Consider the following 19,104-nt stretch of genomic DNA (forward strand, 5'->3'; position numbering starts at 1 on the left):
AATATTTTCCTGTTCCGCTTCGGCCCTCGGGCTGGGCGGGCCTTTTTTTTTTTGGTCCCTGCGCTCTTCTAACCCTAACCTTAAATACATTGGCATCAACATTACATCTGTCACTTATTAGGATGCACTACATCTATCTTGATGGCATCATTAGTAGTGGTCATTGTAAAGCTCCCTCTAGACAGCAAGTATATGGTGTGCAAGTGTGTATATGCATCAGGCTTGTGGCAAAGGCATTGGAAGCAGTAGTTTGGGCACTGCCTTACAATGCTCACTTAGTCAGTACAGCATCTAGATTGAATGTACATATCCCTTTCAAATGGCATGTGCTCATTATGTTCATGACATTTAAATCATTCAAAACAGGGACTATAAATACAGCCATAGTATAGTACTACACCCACAGACAGAAGCTATCCCTTTTTAAAGCCTGTACAATCAAGGCATACCAGTAAGCACTGCTTAGACAACTAGCAGACAAATACGTACCTAGACGACGCCGTTCGTAGAATAAATCCGTTCTGCTCGCGCCGAGATTCACGATCTTGGGACAGCCGTCTCGATCCTTCTCTAACCTAGTACACTCCGCGCAGTAATATGCGTCGGAGATTCCTGAAAGTTTGCGTCAGCACGATAGGAAAAGCTGAAAAGACACATGCGCATACCAGGCGAGCCACAGATAATGCACCTCCCGCCGTAAGTACCAAAGTTGCATTCGTCACATATGCGCACCAGTGTCTCGGGGCGTACGTATGAATCACACACGGGACTGAGACAAACGATGAGCTCCACATGACACAAACATCGGACATGAGAAATTCGGCGTACCATTTTCCATCGCACTTCTCGCACAGGCGACCGATGGCTATTTGAGAGAGCAGGCTGTCAAGATGGGTGAATTCAACAAAATGCACCTACTTACCGATACCTGGCTGGCGGCGACACATGATCAAATCTGCATGTAGGAGTGAGCAACATACTTACACGATGACAGGCATCTGAACGTACCAGGATGGTGCTTAGACATGGTGGTTGTAGGATGAGAAAGCGAATGCAGCTTGACCTGCACCGACGGGCGCGAGATATTGCGCGAGATATTCAAAACTGCTTTGTCAGCAAGCGGGGTCTTCCCCGACCAATGCCCGACCCCGCGTACAACTGGCTCCCACCATTACAATTGGCGAACCTATGCAACCGTAAGGAACGATGCAAATGCGTGTTATAGTCTAGTAGTACTTGGCATAATGAAAATAGCACAACGTTATCGGGTACAACAATGAAAAACAGGACGCTCGGAAGATTATGATAAGTGGAAACTCCCAACACCTTCATGCATCGCGGTCTGCAACTTCTCTCTCATTACACTTTTCGACGAGTAATCTGGAAGTTTGAGATAGTTAACGCATGTCATCACGCTCGGGAGATAGTCGTCTGCAGTCAGAGGTGCTTCGTGCGGCTTGCGCACGACGGTGAGTGCGGGGTTGAGACCACGGAAACCTGTGTGCGAACGGTCACAAAACGCTTTTGTAACTAGCAAAGAGAGCATACCGCCGATAGGTAACCTAGGGCTACCGGTGATAAATTGCAAGTAGCTCCTACGGGTCTGAGTGTCGAACTCAGCCATGATCTCCAGGAGATTGCGTATGGCACGACTTTCGACATTGAACCCATGATCAGCTTTCAAAGCTTCGCTTAAGGCTAGACAGTACATAGACGTTAGCAACCCAGCTTACAGCATCGTGCGCTTTACATACTTTCAAGACTCCAATCTTCATCCGCGTTTCCGAACAGCATTGCAAGTTCGTCGGTGGTAAATGCCTGAAGATCAGAAATTGGGAACACTTTTGAAAATCCCTCCCGGAACGCCTTCGCTTGAGCCTGTGCGCCTTTACCCAAGATGGCGTCGAGGACTTCGTGTATGTATTGGTCTATATTCTGCGATGTGACCGGCATGTCTCGGCCGCCAGGCTAGGCAAGTATTTGAATACTAGTGCGACAATCTGCGAGCAAGACTCACTCTTAACTCGATATCATAGCCCGGTAGGGTGAAATCCAAGGCAAGATCTTCGATTGAGACGTTCTCAATCATGCCAAGCTTTCGACGAATCTGGGAAGATATCAGCTCAGTGTTCACAGTTTGACTGGTGAACAAGGTTCTGCACCTTCTCATTCTGATTAATAGACGCAAAGCTTTGAACTTGTCCAAGAGAGGCCGCCAGATCTGGATCGACACGCTGCCAAAGGAGTAGGATCATATGTACGGCTGAGCGCAAACATAGGGAGACGTACTCTAAGATTGTCAATAGTCAAAGGCACCTCGTCGCCAAGAATGAGTTTGAGGAACACTTTGTTCAATGTCAAGTCGATGATGCGAGAATCCAACAGAGCCTTTGCCACAAATTGTCCAATGACGCGGAAGATATGAGTCCTTTTTCTTAAATACAGTTAGCATTCAAGTTCATTATCTCGCGTGAGAAAGCATGACTCACTGGCCCAATTCGTTGGTCACATTGCTTGAACTTATGGGAGCCGGGAACAAGCCTAGGGGGTGATGGACAAAAGGCGAGGACAAGAGCGGATCCGCATCTCTCCAGATTTTCAAGTCCTTCCTGGCGAACTCTTTGGATACAAGGGAGTAAAATTCGAGGGTCGGACCCAACCCGGTTCCCACTTCCTCAAAATACTCCACTTCCAGAATCGAAGATGACGATCCGTAGAGCTCAAAGACTTTAACGGCGGATTCCAAGATATGCTGACGGGATATCCGGACTTTCTGTCGTTGCAAGCGACCCAGGAAGCCAACGCCATCGTCTCGCCTAGAACTGTCTTGTCCTCGCGTCTGTTGACTCTGCCACTTCAATATCAACCGGGCGTACCCAAACGATGTGGACTGCAAGAAATTGTAGCGAGTGGCAAAGGGGAACAGGAATGGAAAGTGCTGTGGAAGATCCAATGCCCAATCGGGAAGACAAGAACTAGATATCAAGTGAGTCTAATGAAACTCTCAAACACTCGAGTCGACGCACCTCGCCACGATCATCGGTTCTTCCAACTGTCTTGTCAATTTAGCCGAGAGCTTATTGTTGACGAACGCAGACTCGGGTAAGACCACTCGGGATCCAGGAATCGTCGGTCTATCATTTGCTTGAGCGTTAAGCTTATACAAGACGCGAAGGAGGCGGAGAATCTTCCCATACGGGGCATCCTCTGGAACTGATGATAGCGTCGGGCCTGGTGAGCGGCTCCTAGATCCAATCTCATCGCCGCGAGCTTGAACAGAGGTCAGATTCAGAAGCTAGGTAGAATATACTACTTACATTCAGTCGTCGGAGCTGGGCCTAGGACCTTCTTGAACTTCACACTATAAATTCCCTGCCAAATCATGCTGGGCGCCAGTGTTGACCCAGACTTCTTGCGTAGCTCGTGCTGGTGGATAGCACCGTAGATAGTGAGATCCAAGGGAAGTTTGTGGTCGTCCATAAAAAACTCCAGGTGCCAATCGCTGGGCTTTGTTTTGACTGCAGCTGCATACGAACCGGCAGGTAATGCTGATGAACGTGAGATGGGCGCTGTATGGCGACTCTTTGCTGAAGCTGGTGTAGACACCCTCGTGCCATCAGGAGTTTGTGCCTCAACTTTTGAGCCATCTAAGGGTTTCAAAAATCATATGTGCATTGCTACTTCACTGAAATGAACAACAAACCTTCGTCAATTGAGACATTAATTGTCTTATCGGCGTCTGGGTTCTCCTGGTCGTCCTCATCATCCACAACCTAATGCAATGTTATACGCGCATTGAAATAACATCAGAGGGCATACCTCAGCGTCAACATCAATCTCATCATCAGTAAATTCTGCGGCATACTCTGCCTCGTGCATTGTGGTACCACTGGAGGTGCTATCTGGGGCCGAAGAAGAAGCAGGTACCGCGCCCGTTTCTGAAGTTGCAGCGGCCGTCGACGCTCCTTCGTGAGAGGTTTCACCTTGTGCTTCTGATGCCTGCACCGTCTCGGCCGTACCACTGTTCAAGGGAACAGATCTCTTTGCGCTCAGACGCATACTACGCCGACGAGCAACAGTAGACGACGCCTCGGCTTCCACAGCAGGACGTGAAGGAGCCTTAGACGGCTCTTCAGAGGATGGGGCAGAGGGAGGGGCTAGCCCAGACGCTGCCAGTGCAGCAAGCATGGTGGTAAATCGCGAGGTGCCCGGCAACGACCCCGACACCCTTGGTCGTAGGTAGTCGTGCAGCGCTTGGAAAGTTGCGATAGCATGAATGGATACAACGATATTGCTGATGCTCTTGGGAACATCCGAATCTTCCGCAGCAATAAGACGCAACCGCAGCTGTCGAGCCAGCAAGGACGGAGAACTTCTCTTCGAGTCTGCCAAGCGAATAATGTAAGTATATACCCTCATAATCTGGCACATCACCGACCATCTGAACTTTGCGCCACTGTGACGACTTCAAACGACTCCATTCTTGTCAAGCTCTCTTGCAGCTTCTTGACGAATACCGCCAACGGTGTTTGTCCATTGAGGGAGCCACTTCCTTTCAAGGTGATCAGAGCGGAGAACAACATATCTTGTCGGTGAGTTAGACTCAAACCTGCATACACAGCCAATAAGTAAGTTAGTGCATATCAAAAAAGGCGGAACTTACTAGACCAGCCTTCATCTGTTACGAAGCGGAGTAGACCATCTACCAGCCCGCTTTGCAGTAGCTCGAAGCTGGACACCGATGAATGAGGCGATGCGAAGAGCCCAGCCAACTCTCCAAGAGCACTAGTGAGATCCTTCTCCGATGTTAATTGATCGGCCAACACCTCCACCAATCGACGAAGTGAAGTGAATGTATCATTTGAGTCAGCGTCCTCTTCAGCTTCAAGATACTTGAAGCGGATCACTCGAGCGCGAAGGGTAATGGCATCGTCGGGTTCAAGGGACAAGGACGAGGATTTCTTGTACCCGGAAATGACACCTGCCATTGCGGCAGAAATCGGCACGGAGGAAGAAGTAAGGACCACTGCCGAAGGCAAGTCCAGGAGCTCCTTGTCTTTCTCCTTCTCATGTTTCGATTTTGATGAGACGCCACGGGACGCCAACATCTCAATCTCGTGAAGGACTCCCTCACGCCTGAAGACAGGCTTGTACTCTCCTGGGACCTTGCTCAGGAGGATGTCAACCAACTGCAGCGCGCCAATTACCAGAGTGGGATGATCCTTGGAAGAAAGAATTGAGGATGCAAAACTGGCGACAGGTACAAACTAAGGAATGTGGCTCAGAACCCAAAAAAACCTGAATGTGCGAAGAAAAATGGCATACAGTGAATACACGCTTGAGCTCTTCTCCGTCGAGAAAGCTGACTGCTTTCAAAAGGCCCGTTAAGGTCTTGACCCTCACTGGCATAATCACACTCGCAGCATATACATCAACCAAAATTGGCACTAGAAGATGGAGGAAGCGTCCAACCACGTCGGGCTTCGAGCGCAACAACTCTGTACGATCGACACCCGTCTCCTTCGCCGGAACCGGAGGCGGTGCGTCATCGCCATCTGGAGCGGACTGACTGTCATTTGCATTTGCGTCCATAGCCCCAGCGTCGTCTGGTACTAGAGCAGAGGCAGACAGCGGAGTTAGACCTTCTATAAGAGGTTCTGACACGTTGGCAGCTGCAACTACCGCTTGCCGCGCAGCCCGATGTCTCGCTCTGACAAGCCGTCCTAGTGCCTTCTCAGTATATGATTTGTGATCAAAGACGCCATCTGGAAATATGTAAGAAACACAGCGAAGTCAATTACATATCGAATATACCTCTCGGCAGTGGGGGCATAAGCTCGGAAACAAGGCTTAAAGCCTCTTCTACTTGATCCTTAGGCCGGTGTGCCAAGTTCTCCATGACAGTCATGTCAGCGAGGCCGCCTCCAAGGCCTTGACCACCTGCAGCATTGCCTTGCTCCTGTCCTCCTTCAGACACTGGCGGTAGAACGCCCGTCAAGATTTGATAGAGTGTGTCGACAATACCAGCCTCCAGCAATACAAGCGTAATCTTCGAACTTGCACGAGCGGCGGTCGCCAAGGCCCGTAGCAACAAAGTAAAAGTACTTGCTACAATTAATGGTGACCCACCTGACGGAAGGAGAAGAAGATTAACAGCTCTTATAAGCTCAATATCAACCAGGGCTTCCAACTTGTCAGAAGCGGCGCGGTAATATGAATCAATTACGCGGATAACGCAAAGGCAGGCAAATTCGACAAGGCGTTGATCGGCGTACCCAAGGCAGTTTCGAATAATTGGCCAGACAGCTTGGATCATGGGAAAATGCTCGGAGGCAACGTTACGACAGCAGTTCGACGCAGCTTGTAGAGCAGTTCTTTGCACGGCGATGGAAAAGAAATCCAAATAATTCAATAGAGCTGCCAAGCCACCTTCTCGGACAATTGAACTAGGGAATTCTTCTGATATCTTTTCCAGTGTCTGCGAAGATAGTTATGCAATTGAGACCCATAACACAGCTAATGAGAAACATTCAACTCACGCTGAGCGTCTGCTCGGCTAAATCAATATAGGAAATCTCAATTAGTTTGCTGCACAGAACAGGAATGGCACCGTGGTAGACAACAGTGTGCGCAACACCAGGTAAGGCCTCCATCAAATTGGCGAGGCATCTACAAGCAAGAACTTGCGCTTCCAAATTCTCGTCACCTTGATATGGATTGCCACCTGTACTCATAGCTAGCGCCGCAGCAAGAGCGGCATCTTCATCGGGCTCTTGCGCCTCATCGTCATCGCCTTCATCAGGGTCACCGCCAGTTCCGCCTAGGATTCGGACTAGTTCACGAGTAAATGATTCAACTTGGAAAGAACCTGCCAATGTGTCTTCTGTACTGATACTCAGAAGTTCACTCAGCTCCTGAAGCGTTACTAGCCGTGTCGTCGGATCCGCAGTGGATTTGATATTGTTGAGCATAGTCTTGAGACGGCTGGAGAGACCCATCATATATGATCCTATCTGGCGGTAATCTCCAAAGATTGCCATCGCCGTCGACTCGTCTAAGCCGCCAGTAGGTGCTTTTGGCAGCTCTATACTGTCCTCATCTTGCGGCTCATCGTCGTCATCGTCATCGTCGTCGTCGTCGTCGTCGTCCCCGCCATCGCCCTTGACCTCTTCGATACTTTCGTCCAATCCCCGGTCGTTTGCTTTGTCGCATTTTTCGTCGGATGGATTCAACTCATTCGGCAAGCACTCAGCGTCAACCATATCGATGCCTTCCCCTTCTCGTCTAGACGAGCTGGCTGCGGTAACCATCGTTTTGGTTTTTGCGGCCGACTTGCCTTTCCCAGACGATGACCTGCTGAATATGAACAGCCGCATATATCAATATTGAACGACACAAACCTGCTCTTCTTTGTCATTTCTGGGGTCTGAACTTCCACTCTGGATCGTAGAGAATATGCGCTTGTAGTGGTTCTCAGTCGCTTGGTCGAAGTGGACGATGAAGCGACGTTCTCCTCTCCTTCGGATTGACTCTCGGGAGCCGCACGCTTCTTCCCCTTAGTATCTCTTGTTGGTTCGTTAATGGTCAGTGAAGGGGTGGCAGGATAGGTGGAACGACGTGCTCTAGGGAGATTATAAACAAGGTGCTCAGGGCAGCGAATCAGAGTGACATACCTCTTGCTCGCTCGGGACGATTCTTCAGATACTTCCTTTCCCTTACCCTTGGCTGCAGAGGTCTCGCGGGCACGTTTGACCGGTGAAGATGAGGATGAAGCCTGCTCTGCGGAAGTAAGTGCTTTCTCTTTCTCCTTCTGTTTGGCGGCCTTCACCCTTGCGCTCGAGCGTAGGACTTTAAGTTCCGTGGAAGATCCCGGAGCGGAGAGGTGTTCTTCGGTATGCGACGTGGATGGGCTGCAGCTACTGGTCGCTTCTTGTTTTTGGGTGTAGTCCATTTAGTGCATGCAGCCGGCCATCGATTCCTTGAGTGTAGGCTATCGAATGGCGGTACAGTATAACGAGGTTTGTGGCGGCGTCAAGTCAGGATGATGAATCTGTTCGTCTCCGGACGCGCGCGTAGTATATTTGGCTCTCCGCAGACTCCGCCCGAACTGGAGTGGGAACCTTGGGTCTGACAATTGGCACCATCGACCTTGGATACAAAATACTACAACAAATCTACACCGCACAATTGGACTCTTCTTTCTACAGGATGCGCGTTAAAACGCATATTCTCTCAGAACCTCCTCTATACTCTCTACAAAGATGTTCACAATTGACTCCACCTGCTCTTTCGTGACATTGTAAGCCGGTGAGAGCATTAGGTGATCGCCTACGGTGCCTGAAATGTTCGCGCCTCCGGTCATACCCATGACGATGAGGGACTTTTCCAGGCAACGAGCCTGCACGATCATGGCGAACTGTTGCCCTTTAAAGTCCAGTCGCGCGGCTTCAGGACCAGTGAAGTCAAATTCAACGCCCCACCATGCACCGCCACCGCGTATGTCGAAGACGAAGGGTGCAGCGGCGGCATTCGGGGAATCCAGACGTTCGCGCAAGAGTGCACCCAGATATCCACCTTGCATCCGGGCATTTTCGAGCAGATTTTCCTCGTCGATGACTTTTTGAACTGCAAGCGAGGCGACGCATGCGAGAGGATGTGCCTGAATCCACGACGTCAGTGAATTAGATCTATACGTGTGAATGCTGCTAGTACTCACCTGATATGTATGGCCATGCTTCCAGAGGCCCGCATTGTCCCTAATGCCATCTGCTACTTTCTTCGACATCAGGACTGCGCCGATGGAAGCATATCTTAGGGTGATCAATCAGCTGTACTGCATTGAAAATGATGCCTCGGCTCACCCTCCCCCAAGGCCCTTCGCGACAGCCTGAATATCAGGAGCAACATTGTCACCAAAGCTCTCCCAGGCATGCAGAGTACCCAACCCTGATAGTCTCATCAGCTCGCCGGATAGCTAAGCCGAGGGAGTTACTTACGGCCCATTCCGCTCATTACCTCGTCAAGGATGAACAGCGCACCGTATTTATCGCACACAGACTTCATAGCCTTGAAATAACCCTTGGGAGCTGCAACAACACCAGTTGTAGCACCAACGACTGTCTCGGCGACGACTACACGAGATTTGTTGAACAAATGCAAGCTGCACATTCATATTCGTACTTACAGCCGATCACGGTATCCGGACCAAGTTCGAGGAACTTGTCCTCCAATTCTTGCTTCAGCCTTTCAACGTATTGTTCTTCTGTTTCATCTGGCTTTTGGAAGCGCTTTGCATATGCCGGTGAAACGTGGTGAAAGTTGTCATGGTTAAGAATATCTTCGTACGGACCTCGTCGAGTTGGATGAGAAGCTAGTGATAGTGTTGCGATTGAGTTGCCATGAAATGAGAGGTGTCGTGCAATGAAGTTCTTTCGTTGCGGCTGCTTAGTCTCGTAAAAGTACTTAAATACGATCGACTTCAGTGCATAATCTCTCGCAAAGCCCCAACAATGCTTACCTGACGTGCAAGCTTCATCACGCCCTCCATAGCTTCCGTTCCTATTCGGATAACCCAGAGAAAACTTCAGCCATCTGTTACGGCTGCAGAGATGACATTTGTACCTCCAGAGACGAACCCACACAGATCGAATGCTCCATTACTCTGCTCAATCAAGAGTTTGGCGAGCTCCTCGGCCGGTTCATTCGACAGTTGCATGTTGTAGACATCTTCAAATATCTCAGTCAATCAGCCATCTCGTAGACGAGCCATGGAGTCACGTACAAGACAGTTTATCAACTTGATCCTTCAACGCTTTCCTCACGGCAGGATGGCCATTTCCTATGCACGCGACTGCAGCTCCTCCGACCGCGTCCAGGACTGTTCGTCCATCTTCAAGCGTCAGATAGAGTCCTTCAGCGGAGGTGGCTACAGGAGGCCTCCATGGAGTCCGATGCAAAATTGATGTCGCTTTCAGCGGAGACCTCGCAAACGAGGCCGTACTCCCGGGCTGTTCAATCGATGCAGCCGGTGCCATGGTGGTTGGAGTCACGAAACGATCCTCAAGTTACGGACTGACCCTAGCACCACCTGATAACCTATCTCATAGCCGGAGTCCCTGCGGAGTGCAGCTAGATCTAAATAGCGATCGGATCCAGACGCCGCCTGGCCGCTGTCAGTTGGCATATGGTACAAGTGAGAAGCGAGAGAATGTATTGGGGATGATATGAATAAAACGTGTAGGACAGGTGGTGTGCCATACAACCTATTGCAAGGCACGCTGGCCTCGAGGCACTGCAGAATCTTGAGCAAAGAAGTGGAAGGTCAGCATGTCCCAAGCTGCAGGTCACGCGTAGCAGTTAATGTTACTTCCTGACTTCTCGAATTCACCACAGATTTCTTAAAACGCGCTGAACCTCACAGGCCTCAAATATCAACGCGTGCGCGAAATGCCAGCGGGGAAAGTTTTGCTATATTGTTATCTTGGACTGTCCGTATATTCAACTCGAAAGTAATAATGATCTAGTCCGACTCGTCATAGCGAAGGTCCAGAATCGGCAATATGCCTTGTCATTGAAGATCTCAGGGCTCAATGACAGGCTCTACATACTTGACCGCAAAAGAAGTCCGATGATACAATTAGGCACCATATTGACGGAATATTCGTGCATTTGCATCAGAAGCAGCACAATTGACAACACCCAACAGGCAGGCAGTGTTTACGGTAGATGTTTAAACCAGAAACTGGCGGGGATTGGCTTTCATCAGCTTTGAAAAGACTGGCAGTGTATGACACCAATACTTGATTCTCCTTCGAGTCTGTCCGGTCCCTCAGCTGAGACGCGATCTCGTACCTAGACGCATTGATTCGGACACGCGAGTATGAATGGGAAGCTCAACTCCAAAATAAGTATCTGCTGTCCCACCTTGCGTGATCCAAGGGAACTAAAGTTAGGGTCATCAGAATGTATAATTTGTTAAAATTAGCTAGGGTGAAGTGAACATTAACAGTAAGCGTCGCCACCCAGTTGCACTACTTTCGAGTAATCTTCCTCCTCCAACCGTGGCCTTGCGAAGAGGACTTTCCCGCGAGTCGATTGGCGAAGTTGCAATAGATGCCTGCTATATAAGCGCTGCAAGAAAGCTGGACATATGGTATTGAGTCAGTAAGTAGGCTCGGACCATTGATCTGTATTGGTTGGGAGATCTCGATCATTGATGCAGACAGATTACATAATCCATCCTGCATCCACTTGTCTATGATGCAGTCGCGCTTCTGACTTTACCGACATGGCGAGACGAAAGCGCCAGCTACTCGATGACGACTCTGATTCTTCCCCCGTATCTGACGCTGACGACTTTCACGACCCCAACTTCGACCACAACGACCCGGACGCGAGGGAAGAGCGAGCGTTATTCGAGAATCCATACAAACACAAGAGACGACGCAAGAACGACAAAGAAGACGCACTTTACGGGGTATTTGGTAGCGAAGATGAGGGCATAGACTCTGGAAGACGCATAGAAGGAGATAACAGACGACGAAAAGATTGGACGAAAGCTCCAGCTTTCGTGTCGGGGGAAAAGGTGGACATGGAGAAGACAACAGATTTGGATGCTGAGATGGAAGGTGTAGATAGTCTTGAAGAGGATGAGGGAAAATCTATGGATGGAGCTGGTGAGGAGAGCGACGATATTGCGGAAGAAGATGATGGCGAGGCGAATCAATCGGGGCGCTCACGACCGCCTTCCCCTCGGATACGCGAAGAGGAGGAGGAAGAGGCAGAAGAAAAGCCTAGGTTTGGAGGTTTAGGTGCGTCGAAATCAGCATCATTCGGGACGTTCTCTGGTCTCAGTAGAGGCGGAATCGGAATGTCCTCCAAGCCCTCTGAACCCTCGTCTCCTAGTGTCTCTCCCGCTCCCTCCTCATCAATTTCCGGGAATTTTCCTTCAACATTTGGCGCTTCTCGCACACAAAACTCGTTTCTCCGTAATGGTGGAAGTGGCTCCTCCACCCCAACACCTGTACTAAGTGCGCAAGAGAGACTCCACTTCAGCAAAATTGGGGGCTCGTTTGGTGCACGCATGCTAGCAAAGATGGGCTGGCAAGCTGGGACTGGTCTCGGTACTGCTGGCGAGGGTATTGTCACGCCAGTCGAGAGCAGATTACGTCCCAAGGGCATGGGTCTCGCGTTCAAGGGGTTCAAAGAGAAGACGGAGCAATCCAAAGCGGAGGCACGCCGGAGGGGAGAGGCCATCAGTGATGAGGAGGAGGATGAAAGAGCTGCGCGCAAAGGCCGTAGAGCGACGAAAGCACAGGAGGAGAGAGCAGAGGCGTGGAAGAAGCCGAAGAAAGTCAAGACGAAAGTCGAGCACAAGACATATGAGCAGATCATCGCTGAAGCGGGACAAGAGCCACCGCAAGCTGGACTCGGTCAGATCATAGACGCTACAGGTGCTACAGTACGTGCATCGGTCTTGTTATACTTTCAAGCTGCTTCTGACATTATTGGTGCAGCCACGCGAAGTTGCCTCGCTTGCGGACGTCTCATTGGCCTCTTGGACACCCACTGCGGACCCAATGAGATTACCTGAGGTTCGACACAATCTCCGCCTCATTACGGAAGCGTGTAAAAATGATCTAGATGGTCTTGCTCGTGAAGCCAGGAGCATTGAGGAGCGGAAGAAGTGGATTCTTATGGAAGATGCCCGGCTACGGAAGAGAGTGGAGGAAGAAGCTGCACGTAAGTCTCAAAGGTGCTATCTATGTGCATATCGCTTAAAACGCATTGTAATAGTCATTGAACGTCTTCAGCAAGTCCATTTGGTTGTTAATGACATCAATTCACAAGCGAGAGAGTTGTCGACGATGTATGAAGCATCGTTAGAACCCTTCTCCGCTCACTTCGAGAAACTGCTCGGACAGTTTTCCAAGGAGTTTGAACGATACCGGCTTGATGAAGTCATCGTCGCTGCTATTGCTCCAATTGTAAGTTTCCCAACACAGGTCCATTTACACTGATACTGATCCCACTGATAGATTCGTCGGATACTTGCACAGTGGCAGCCTTTGGAAGAACCTCTAACATTTACTCAAATATTCCGCTCGTGGAAAGGAGCTCTCAGAATGACTGTCCAAGATGACAGGCCTCAGGACCGCGTACAGGTTTATGGCTCAAGCACGATTATATCCACCGCGCCCATAGAGTATGTCGTTCTTTTATAAGTAGTCTTCATTCTCCTTACATCCTTACGTCCTGCACAGGGAAAAGCCTATGACACCCTACGAGAGCCTGCTATGGAACGCGTGGCTCCCAAAGGTGCGATCGTCTATCAACAATGAATGGTCGCCGGATGACCCACAACCAGTGGTTCGGCTATATGAAGCGTGGTCTAGTTACCTTCCACCCTTCATCAGGGATAACTTTTTCGATCAGCTCGTTTTGCCGAAGGTGGCGAAAGCGGTGGCTGACTGGAATCCACGAACTAGCGAGGTTACACTGCAAACCCTAGTGTTCCCTTGGTTGCCTCACATCGGTTTGCGGCTAGACGACTTGTTGAGCGATGCAAGAAGGAAAGTGAAGAGTCTTTTGAGAGGCTGGACTGTGGGCGAGGGGATGCCCAAAGATCTCAAAGTGTGGAAAGACGTGAGCATCCGTTGCGTAATTCATCCTTAGGTACTCACACGTCCTCCGCAGGTATTCGACGCTGGAGATTGGGACACAATGTTGCTGAAGTATGTGGTTCCTAAGTTGGGATCCAGACTACGCGGAGACTTCCGTGTCAACCCACGCAGTCAAGACATGAAGCCGCTACAAGACGTCCTGCTATGGGAAGACCTATTGCGCCCCACAATTCTTTCCCAGCTCCTCGAGACAGAGTTCTTCCCGAAATGGTTGGACGTCTTGCATATTTGGCTTATCCAGCCCGCTCCAAACTTTGAGGAAGTCGTGCAGTGGTACTCATTCTGGAAGGCTGCATTCTCAGAGAATGTGCAAAATTTGCCAGGTGTGGCGCAAGGTTTTACGCGGGGCCTGCAATTGATGAACAAGGCCATCGAACTGGGACCCGACGCACAAACGCGCCTCCCGCGACCCGATCACCGCGCTCCACCGTCTGGCACAACAACACCGAAGGCCAAGCAGCCGCCTGCGAAGGCGCGGCCTGCCCGAGCCCAAGAAATCACGTTCAAGTCGATTGTGGAAGAATACGCATCTGTGCACAACTTACTCTTTGTTCCTACTGGACGTGCACACGAGAAATCGAGGATGCCACTCTTTCGTGTTTCCCCGACTGCGGATGGTAAAGGCGGACTACTCGTATACATCCTCGATGACGCCGTCTGGGCACCGGATGGAGACGAGTACCGAGCCATATCGTTGGAGGTCATGGTTCGCAGAGCTACGGAGGAAAATTAGTTATGTGAGAACTGATTTGGATAGCTTATAACAACAGTAAAGATATATTTGTATTCTCATGGACGGTATGCAAGATGGGGAAATCCTGGCAAGAAAGAGGCTCTTAAGGGCGATAATTATGTGAACTACGCCCACGACTAGTCCATCATCTAACCATGGCTAAGGCAGTCTTATTCAATGGGCGCCCATGCTCAACGCCCCTTCGCAGATGATCCCAAGATACTCATCGCACAACGATATCTTGAAGCACTTCTTTCCTTCTTACCTTTGCCCTGACTTCACCATCCATAATTCCATGCAGAAAACTATACGCAGCATCAAGAGGAGCATTAGAATTTCCTCTTGCTATCATACGAAGTCTCACACGTACCACTCTCCAATCATTCTAAAGTGGCCATCCTCCATCTGTCGCAACACAAAAGGCATTTCCCCACCCACAAGCACACACGTCCAATCTCCAATGTCCGCCATGCGCGGAAAGATCCCTACATGCTCCTTGGTCGTCACAGCAAGATACAGACCATGGAACAAGCTCTGTACTTCCGGCATGGAGCGTAAGAGGGTATCGACCTCCTCGGCTGACGTTGGTGGGATGCGTACAGGCAAAAATACCGGTTCAAATTTTGGCAGACGAAGAAATGAGACAGAATGGGGGTCAATGAACGGCATTTGGCAGTCTGAGAGGAGAACTCTGTAGAATGCGGAACGAGACTCGGGTCTTCCACGGATGATGTAGGGCTCAAGGTCAGCGTCCGTACCTCCTCCGTCTGCACTCGCACTGGCTTCGGCCTCTGCTCGAAGTTTCTGAACAATTTGCGGGACAATTGGCATTCTATCATAGTTTTTGGAATACTCGTTCAAATAATAAACCATCAAGTCCGTGTCGATTTGCATGGTCGTATCAACTTGAACGCCAGGAGGAGTCATCTTGTCGTCCGAGAACCTGACTTTCACAATAGAGGGTGGGCCTGCGAGAACTGGGTCTCCCGTGGAGTATATCTTCCGAGGCTTCCTGGCCTTGCTTTCACCATTCTCGACAGAATCGACATTATCAGCCCATAGGTCTGGATTATTCACTGCCCACGAAAATTATTTGCATTGCACCACCGCCAATCTGGAACCCATGACGGTCCAACTACATCATGGACGACGGCCTGACCTGTGATCCACGAGAAATCTCTCAGGTCGCCGTGTCGTGCGTAGAGATAGGTGAATGTACCGCGGTATACATCGGCTACGGATTTGCGGTAGTCTGGCTGAATGTGCGTTAGGGTATGGGCGTCCGTAAGACCGGGGAGAGCATATATCTTATCGCGTGGGTCTGTGGATTTAAACAGATGCGTGATGTTCATCAGCGCTCCTAGATCTGCTGCTCTCAATGGCTCTTCTTTGCACCTTCGGAGGGCAGTGGTGATATCGAAGATGGACTTGCTCGTCGATGCCAGTCGCACGATCGTAGCGACGTCAGGAACAATAATATCAGTGTGCAAAGCCCACTGCCACTCGCGCTTGAGCTCACTCAGGAGCACGATCATAGATGACCAAGGAATAGAGTGAAGGCTAACAAAGATATGCGTGGTGCGCGCAAGGGCAATTTCTTGGATGATCCAGACGCGACGCCACCAAGGTCTCGTCAGCAACCGACCTACGGCTGTCCAGCGGTCCACGAGCGCGGGATCGTTGAGGAACTGTTCCCCTGTGCCAGTGCGTTTGGCGTTCTACCCAGAGGATGACTGGTTCATCATCACGTCGGATGTGCGAGGGAGCGGTATGGACGTTCTGTCGGATGGGAAAGGGGCGGGAATTTAGGTATACGAGCGATTGGTAGGGGCTGCCCCAGGTGTAGGAGAGCGCAGTGTAGGCGGGTGGAGAGGCCAGAGGGTACATAGAGAATGTACACCGTAGTTGATTCGATTTTGGCGATGGGTGTAGAGTAATAAGACGGAAGCAGAGGGAGGGCAGGGACGTATAGGCTGATGCAATCGGGTAGGGGGTCGGAATCATAGTGAGTCGATGATAGAATGGTGATGAGAGATGGAGAAGATAGAGTAAGGTACAAATTACAAGGTAGATCGCATGAGATGGTAAAGAGAGTTAATCGCACGTCCATAATTTGTATGCCTTAGAATCTCCGAATGCGCGGAAAGTTGGCTACATTGTTATAATTGCTTGCACAGTCAAAGGACAGCGCTCAGCAGCATTTCACCTACCAGAAGATTCATTGCATGTACTCACGTACCGAAATATGTTCATCCGTTATCCGACATTGCATGTATACCCCTCGCTCCTCTATTTAGCCATTACATCCCTCTACCCCGAGGCGGATTCCGGCTCTCGGCCCATTCGTCTCGCACTCAAGAGCTTGGGAAGGAAGCGATTCCAAAGACAATGACTTTACCGTACCGGAAAACACGCAGTGAGGTGAGATCAAGAGAGGGACGAGCCGAAAATGTATAGTATGGATGCAGATGAGTCTGACCTGACTCAACGGCCAGAAAATCGCGATGCGTCCATAAGCTGAAAACCGAGAGGTACAGCTAACCAACATCCTTCATCTTCTTTGCGTTGTCAGAGCTGCTTCATGTACAAGATGGTCCAGAGTGGGTGTTCCTATGCCACCGACTGTTAGAGTAATGGTAGCACAGGAACGTGACATCGAGAATGGCAAAAATAAGAAGTAAGTTGCAGGGCTAGCTTGAAGTGAAAAGTTACAGTTAACCACATTGTCGTCGTTGTATGGTTGTGAATGTAGTTGATATTTATTTTCGTTGAGATCTTGCACGGGCACATCGAGTGTATAAAACGCAACAGTCGGAAACTCCAGAGCCTGCGATAAGCGCCGTGGACGCCTCGCGATGAGGCAGTCACGTGGGATCGCTTGCCTTGCCCTGAAGTGCGCCCAGCGCGGCAAGTCCAATTTTGTAGCCAAGCACAGAAAGCTCGAGGCCGCCGCCGTCGCCAACGTCAAGCCCGCAAGAATATCAACATGGTCAGTAGAATGCTGTCAATTGATTCCAAGGCCCTATCTCCACGATTCTGTGCGGTCCAACTGAGGTACAGAGTGTTCCGGAGGGATGGATGCTGATGTTGACTTCCCGATGCACCTGACTCCTGGTTCTGGCGACCTACGAAATCTCTTGTTTGACTGGCTCGCGGCTGTTCGAATCTCTGAGCTGATGCATTTCTTTGCAATTTGTGCAGGCCCGAGGACCCAAAAAACACTTGAAGCGTCTCGCTGCACCCTCATCATGGATGCTTGACAAACTGAGCGGTACATACGTACGTTCGCAATTATCCTGCAGAGATGCAGCGATGGGGGTTCATGTTAGCATTCAATAGGCTCCTCGTCCTTCGCCTGGTCCCCACAAGCTCCGCGAATGTCTCCCTCTTACGATCTTCCTCCGCAATAGGCTGAAGTATGCTCTGACCGGCAAGGAAGTCACGTCGATCGTCATGCAGCGCTTGATTAAGGTCGACGCAAAGGTCAGGACTGACCCCACATATCCTGCTGGCTTCATGGGTGCGTTTCTTTACTGGCCGGAAGCAGACGACAATGGTGAATGTTCAGCTTTTTAGATGTCATCTCGATTGAGAAGTCCGGCGAGCACTTCCGTCTACTCTACGATGTCAAGGGTCGCTTTACCATCCACCGCATCACTCCTGAGGAAGCTACCTACAAGCTCCTTAAGGTCCGCAAAATGGCCATTGGTAACAAGGGTGTTCCATACATCGTCACACACGACGGCCGCACGATCCGCTATCCTGACCCTGCCATCAAGGTGAACGACACCGTGAAGTTCGATCTCGAACAGGGTAAGATCGTGGACTTTGTGAAATTTGACACCGGCAACATCGTCATGATCACCGGTGGTCGCAACATGGGTCGTGCTGGTGTGATTGTCCACCGTGAGAAGCACATTGGTGGATTCGATATCGTCCATGTGAAAGATTCTTTGGATCGGACATTCGCGACGCGGTATGTGGCAATAGTTGTGTCGTACGATGATGCCCGTATTGATGCTATTGACAGGATCTCTAACATTTTCGTTCTTGGAGAGGGCATCAAGCCATGGATATCCCTGCCTAAAGGCAAGGGTACCAAGCTTACCATCACCGAGGAGCGCGACGTCAGGAGGAGACAGCGGGCGGCTGAGCAGTAAACATCTTTCTTCCTTCCTGCTTTTCACTCGATGTCATATTATGCCATGCTTTGTATGCTACACGTACGACATGAAAATCTCTGCATGCACGCATAATATTATTGGGCACGCTCACGGAGTCTTGTGTTCTGACTGTATGATACACACTGAGTGCAATGCTTGAACTTACTGTCCTAACTCTCTATTTCCAAAAGCAACTTAAGTATTAGGTCAAGTTGATGTCAATGAACACCTACACTAGACAGCCTTGACTGAATGATACTGCATGATGATGCATGGGTGGGTCTCATGCCACAAAAATTCTCATCACAAAAGGCATACAATTATTCAGAGGCTTTTCATCAGACTAGTTTGTATAATTCTAAGACAATCTTGTATTATAGCCTGAAGCATGGACAAGCTATCTTTGTACAGGGTTGTAAGTATCTCCATACAGCTCACTCAGTGATCAGGGTTAGGGTTAGAAGAGCGAAGGGTCCAAAAAAAAGGCCCGCCCAGCCCGAGGGCCGAAGCGGAACAGGAAAATATT

At 50.0% G+C, this 19,104-nt stretch overlaps 6 protein-coding genes across 6 annotated transcripts; 2 read left to right on the forward strand and 4 right to left on the reverse strand.

The window, feature by feature from the left end:
* Positions 1 to 413: 413 nt before the first annotated feature.
* FIBRA_08439 (uncharacterized protein) lies at positions 414 to 1,027 on the reverse strand (the record flags this gene model as incomplete). Its single annotated transcript, XM_012330089.1, has 6 exons — positions 414 to 430; positions 490 to 612; positions 666 to 769; positions 829 to 865; positions 923 to 955; positions 1,009 to 1,027. The coding sequence occupies 6 exons, from the start codon at positions 1,025 to 1,027 to the stop codon at positions 414 to 416; spliced, it is 333 nt and encodes a 110-aa protein (XP_012185479.1).
* A 273-nt stretch (positions 1,028 to 1,300) lies between these two features.
* Positions 1,301 to 7,951, reverse strand: FIBRA_08440 (uncharacterized protein; the record flags this gene model as incomplete). The annotated part of the gene is made up of 18 exons (XM_012330090.1): positions 1,301 to 1,497; positions 1,549 to 1,698; positions 1,755 to 1,968; positions 2,018 to 2,107; positions 2,163 to 2,234; positions 2,290 to 2,428; positions 2,490 to 2,975; positions 3,027 to 3,270; positions 3,318 to 3,647; positions 3,704 to 3,773; positions 3,820 to 4,385; positions 4,439 to 4,609; positions 4,664 to 5,267; positions 5,326 to 5,765; positions 5,815 to 6,478; positions 6,540 to 7,353; positions 7,401 to 7,622; positions 7,674 to 7,951. The coding sequence occupies 18 exons, from the start codon at positions 7,949 to 7,951 to the stop codon at positions 1,301 to 1,303; spliced, it is 5,751 nt and encodes a 1,916-aa protein (XP_012185480.1).
* Positions 7,952 to 8,215: 264 nt separating this feature from the next.
* FIBRA_08441 (uncharacterized protein) lies at positions 8,216 to 10,034 on the reverse strand (the record flags this gene model as incomplete). Its single annotated transcript, XM_012330091.1, has 8 exons — positions 8,216 to 8,659; positions 8,717 to 8,810; positions 8,862 to 8,946; positions 8,997 to 9,131; positions 9,185 to 9,461; positions 9,518 to 9,558; positions 9,622 to 9,726; positions 9,782 to 10,034. 8 exons carry the CDS (start codon positions 10,032 to 10,034, stop codon positions 8,216 to 8,218), a joined length of 1,434 nt encoding a protein of 477 aa, XP_012185481.1.
* Positions 10,035 to 11,287: 1,253 nt separating this feature from the next.
* FIBRA_08442 (uncharacterized protein) lies at positions 11,288 to 14,415 on the forward strand (the record flags this gene model as incomplete). Its single annotated transcript, XM_012330092.1, has 6 exons — positions 11,288 to 12,460; positions 12,516 to 12,741; positions 12,796 to 12,986; positions 13,038 to 13,204; positions 13,263 to 13,644; positions 13,696 to 14,415. The coding sequence occupies 6 exons, from the start codon at positions 11,288 to 11,290 to the stop codon at positions 14,413 to 14,415; spliced, it is 2,859 nt and encodes a 952-aa protein (XP_012185482.1).
* A 223-nt stretch (positions 14,416 to 14,638) lies between these two features.
* On the reverse strand, positions 14,639 to 15,950 carry FIBRA_08443 (uncharacterized protein; the record flags this gene model as incomplete). The annotated part of the gene is made up of 3 exons (XM_012330093.1): positions 14,639 to 14,720; positions 14,786 to 15,491; positions 15,575 to 15,950. The coding sequence occupies 3 exons, from the start codon at positions 15,948 to 15,950 to the stop codon at positions 14,639 to 14,641; spliced, it is 1,164 nt and encodes a 387-aa protein (XP_012185483.1).
* A 1,539-nt stretch (positions 15,951 to 17,489) lies between these two features.
* FIBRA_08444 (uncharacterized protein) lies at positions 17,490 to 18,575 on the forward strand (the record flags this gene model as incomplete). Its single annotated transcript, XM_012330094.1, has 5 exons — positions 17,490 to 17,573; positions 17,617 to 17,694; positions 17,755 to 17,935; positions 17,992 to 18,391; positions 18,446 to 18,575. The coding sequence occupies 5 exons, from the start codon at positions 17,490 to 17,492 to the stop codon at positions 18,573 to 18,575; spliced, it is 873 nt and encodes a 290-aa protein (XP_012185484.1).
* Positions 18,576 to 19,104: the final 529 nt, after the last annotated feature.

Source organism: Fibroporia radiculosa (genome assembly GCF_000313525.1).
Source record: "Fibroporia radiculosa TFFH 294 genomic supercontigs, scaffold297, whole genome shotgun sequence".
NCBI lineage: Eukaryota > Fungi > Basidiomycota > Agaricomycetes > Polyporales > Fibroporiaceae > Fibroporia > Fibroporia radiculosa.